The 3,965-nt window shown below is 55.6% G+C and overlaps 1 protein-coding gene across 1 annotated transcript in view; it reads right to left on the bottom strand.

The window, feature by feature from the left end:
• The window catches only part of LOC104391959 (zinc finger protein 345-like), a gene marked incomplete at its 5' end in the record, with an annotated part of 6,500 nt that extends 3,365 nt beyond the window's left edge, over positions 1-3,135 (bottom strand). The window contains 2 exons of the mRNA XM_010001311.1: positions 6-1,573; positions 3,061-3,135. Coding sequence (XP_009999613.1) covers positions 6-1,573; positions 3,061-3,135 — 1,643 coding nt within the window. The remainder of the gene's footprint in view (positions 1-5; positions 1,574-3,060) is intronic.
• Between the last annotated feature and the right edge of the window lie 830 nt (positions 3,136-3,965).

The following is a 3,965-nucleotide window of genomic DNA, read 5'->3' as shown; positions in this document are numbered from 1 at the left end:
GTGGCTTTGGCTTGGTCCCCGGCGTGGGGGCGTTGGTGGCGGTTGAGGTGGGAGCTGCGGCTGAAGCACTTCCCGCACTCGGGGCACTTGTAGGGCTTCTCGCCGGTGTGGACGCGGTGGTGGATGGTGAGCTCGGAGCGCTGGATGAAGCTCTTCCCGCACTCGGAGCACTGGTAGGGCTTCTCCCCGAGGTGGATCCTCTGGTGCTTGATGAGGTTGGAGGAGACGCTGAAGCACTTCCCGCAGACGTTGCACTTGTAGGGCTTCTCCCCCGTGTGCATCCGGCGGTGCTTGGTCAGGTCGGATTTCTGGATGAAGCCCTTCCCGCAGTCCGGGCACTTGTAGGGCTTCTCCCCAAGGTGGGTCCGTTGGTGCTTGATGAGGTTGGAGCGGACGCCGAAGCTCTTCCCGCAGTCCCCACACTTGTAGGGCTTCTCCCCCGTGTGCATCCGCCGGTGCTTGACCAGGGCCGAGTTCTGGCCGAAGCTCTTCCCACACTCAGGGCAGGTGTAGGGCTTCTCCCCAGTCTGTGTCCCCTGGTGCTTGACGTTCTCCGTGAAGCTCTTCCCGCACTCGCTGCACTTGTGGGTCCTTTCCGGCGCCGGTCGAGGTCGAGATGCCCAAAAGAAGCTTTTCCCACACTCGGTGCATTTACAAGCTCGTTCTCCAGCACCGCCCAAGAGCCGCCGGCGTTTGGTGGAGGCCAAGAAGCTCTTCCCACAGTCGGTGCATTGACAAGGTTGCTCGGAGCCGGCGTGGACGCGTTGGTGCCTCTCCAAGTGGGAACTCTGGGAGAAGCTCTTCCCGCAGTCGCCGCAGCGAAAAGGCTTTTCCCCCATGTGGATCCGGCGGTGCCGGTCGAGGTGGGAACTCCAGCTGAAGCTCTTCCCGCACTCCGGGCAGGCGTAGGGTTTCTCGCCCGTGTGGATCCTCCGGTGCCGCTCCAGGTGGGAATTCCAGTTGAAGCCTTTCCCGCAGTCCCCGCACTTGTAGGGTTTCTCTTCCAGGTGGAGTTTTTGGTGCTTCACCAAACTGGAAGTGACTGGGAAGCTCTTCCCACAGACCCCACACTGGCAGGGGGCGGCGCCGCTCCCGCCGTGGACCCGTTGGTGCTGGATGAAGGCGGAACCGACGCTGAAGCTCTTCCCACAGTCGGGGCACTTGTAGGGCTTCTCCCCGGCGTGTCGGCGCTGGTGGGTGATGAGGGTGGAGCTGAGACGGAAACATTTCCCACATTCCGGGCATTTATGGGGCCTCTCGGGCCCTCGGCGGCGTTTGGGGAAGGTTGACCCAAAAGCCAAAGTCTTCCCACAGTCGTGGCAACGACCGTGACCCAACAGGGCCCGGGGTGGGAATTTCTTGAAGTTCCGGTGACTCGATTTCCCCTGGCGCTTCCCCGGGGCTTTTTTGGGCTGGTTCTCTGGTTTTGGGGGGCTGTCGTTGGGTTTGGAGCCCTCAGCACCAGTTGGGCTGGTCCCTTTGGGCTTGGCCACCGGTGTCCCCTCCGTGTCCACCTTCTCCAGCTCCCCCGGGGGTGGATCCTCCTCCTCGTTCTCGCTCAACAACCCCTCGTCTGCGGGGGAAGAAAAGGGGGTGAGGACCCAGGGAACCCCACGACTGGTTCTCATGAAGCTCAACCCTGGCGACCTGGGTGGTTTTGGGGGCGCTAATTAAGGCCAATTCGTTCACTTTTCACCTCCCCCGGGGTCTTGGTGGGCTCCCAGCACCACGTGCTTGGTTGTCACCGGTCACCAACACTGGTGAACCCCCCCCCCAGGCTCATTTTAAGCTCAATCTTGGTGATTTGGGTGGTTTTATGACCAATTCATTCCATTTTCATCTCCAAAATGGTCTTGGTGGGCTTCCAAAAATACGTTCTTGGCCACCAATGGCCACCAATCATCTCTGGTGGGACTCGGTGAAGGGGGTGATCTGGTGAACCCCCCTCTGGGCTCTTTTTAAGCCCAATCCTGTCGATTTGGGTGGTTTTATGACCAATTCATTCCATTTTCACCTCCAAAATGGTCTTGGTGGGCTTCCAAAAATACGTTCTTGGCCACCAATCATATCTGGTGGGACTCGGTGAAGGGTGAACCCCCCTCCGGGCTCTTTTTAACCCCAACCCTGTCGATTTGGGTGGTTTTATGACCAATTCATTCCATTTTCACCTCCAAAATGGTCTTGGTGGGCTTCCAACCCCACGTTCTTGTCCACCAATGGCCACCAATCCTCTCTGGTGGGACTCGGTGAAGGGGGAACCCCCCTCCGGGCTCTTTTTAACCCCAACCCTGTCGATTTGGGTGGTTTTATGACCAATTCATTCCATTTTCACCTCCAAAATGGTCTTGGTGGGCTTCCAACCCCACGTTCTTGTCCACCAATGGCCACCAATCCTCTCTGGTGGGACTCGGTGAAGGGGGAACCCCCCTCCGGGCTCTTTTTAACCCCAACCCTGTCGATTTGGGTGGTTTTATGACCAATTCATTCCATTTTCACCTCCAAAATGGTCTTGGTGGGCTTCCAACCCCACGTTCTTGTCCACCAATGGCCACCAATCCTCTCTGGTGGGACTCGGTGAAGGGGGAACCCCCCTCCGGGCTCTTTTTAACCCCAACCCTGTCGATTTGGGTGGTTTTATGACCAATTCATTCCATTTTCACCTCCAAAATGGTCTTGGTGGGCTTCCAACCCCACGTTCTTGTCCACCAATGGCCACCAGTCCTCTCTGGTGGGACTCAGTGAAGGGGGTGATCTGGTGAACCCCCCTCTGGGCTCTTTTTAAGCTCAATCCTGTCGATTTGGGTGGTTTTAAGGCCAATTCACCCCATTTTCATGCCCCCCACGATCTTGGTGGGCTCCCAACCCCACGTTCTTGGCCACCAATGGTCACCAGACCTCTCTGGTGGGACTCGGTGAAGAGGGTGATCTGATGAACCCCCCTCTGGGCTCTTTTTAAGCTCAATCCTGTCGATTTGGGTGGTTTTAAGGCCAATTCACCCCATTTTCATGCCCCCCACGATCTTGGTGGGCTCCCAACCCCACGTCCTTGCCCAGACTCACCAGCCCCCAGGCCCCTCCTCCGGTGGGACTCGGCGAAGGCCGTGATCCTTGGCCAGCTGATGGCGATCTCCTCGGCTGCGGGGACAGGGGGTGGACGCCCCAATTTAGTCCTTTTTCACCCCCAAAAAAAAATCCAGCCCCCCAAAAGGGGGGTGAGACCCCGAGGGGCACCCAATGAAACCAGGGGTAGAAATGGGGGGGTCCCAGTTTCTCCTCCCTCCCCTTTCCCCGAGTTCTTTTTGAGGCTCAATCCTGGTGATTTGGGTTGTTTTCCACCATTAATTAATGTGGCCATTAATTAAGGCCAATTAATTCACCCACAATTATTAATAATGAAGGAGAAATTAAGAGGAGCCCCCATCAAACCAGGGGTAGAAATGGGGGTCCCAGTTCCCCTCCCCCCCCCCAAGGGCTCAATTTAAGCTCAATCCTGGTGATTTGGGTTGTTTTCCACCATTATTAATGTGGCCATTAATTAAGGCAAATTAATTCACCCAGAATCATTAATAATGAAGGAGAAATTAAGAGGGGCACCCATCAAACCACAGGTAGAAATGGGGGTCCCAGTTTCTCCTCCCTCCCCTTTCCCCGAGTTCTTTTTGAGGCTCAATCCTGGTGATTTGGGTTGTTTTCCACTATTAATTAATGTGGCCGTTAATTAAGGCAAATTAATTCACCCGGAATCATTAATAATGAAGGAGAAATAATGAAGGAGAAATTAGGAGGAGCCCCCATCAAACCAGGGGTAGAAATGGGGGTCCCAGTTCCCCTCCCCCCCCCAAGGGCTCAATCCTGGTGATTTTGGTGGTTTTACACTCTTCTTCTTTCCACCATTAATTAAGGCTAATTAATTAAATCCAATTAACCTGGAATTATTAATAATGAAGGAGAAATTAAGAGGAGCC

This window comes from Chaetura pelagica, unplaced genomic scaffold, assembly GCF_000747805.2.
Source record: "Chaetura pelagica isolate M959 unplaced genomic scaffold, ChaPel_1.0 scaffold1697, whole genome shotgun sequence".
Lineage (NCBI taxonomy): Eukaryota > Metazoa > Chordata > Aves > Apodiformes > Apodidae > Chaetura > Chaetura pelagica.
Note: the sequence above shows the minus strand (reverse complement) of the source record. Positions and strands in the feature narration are given on the sequence as shown.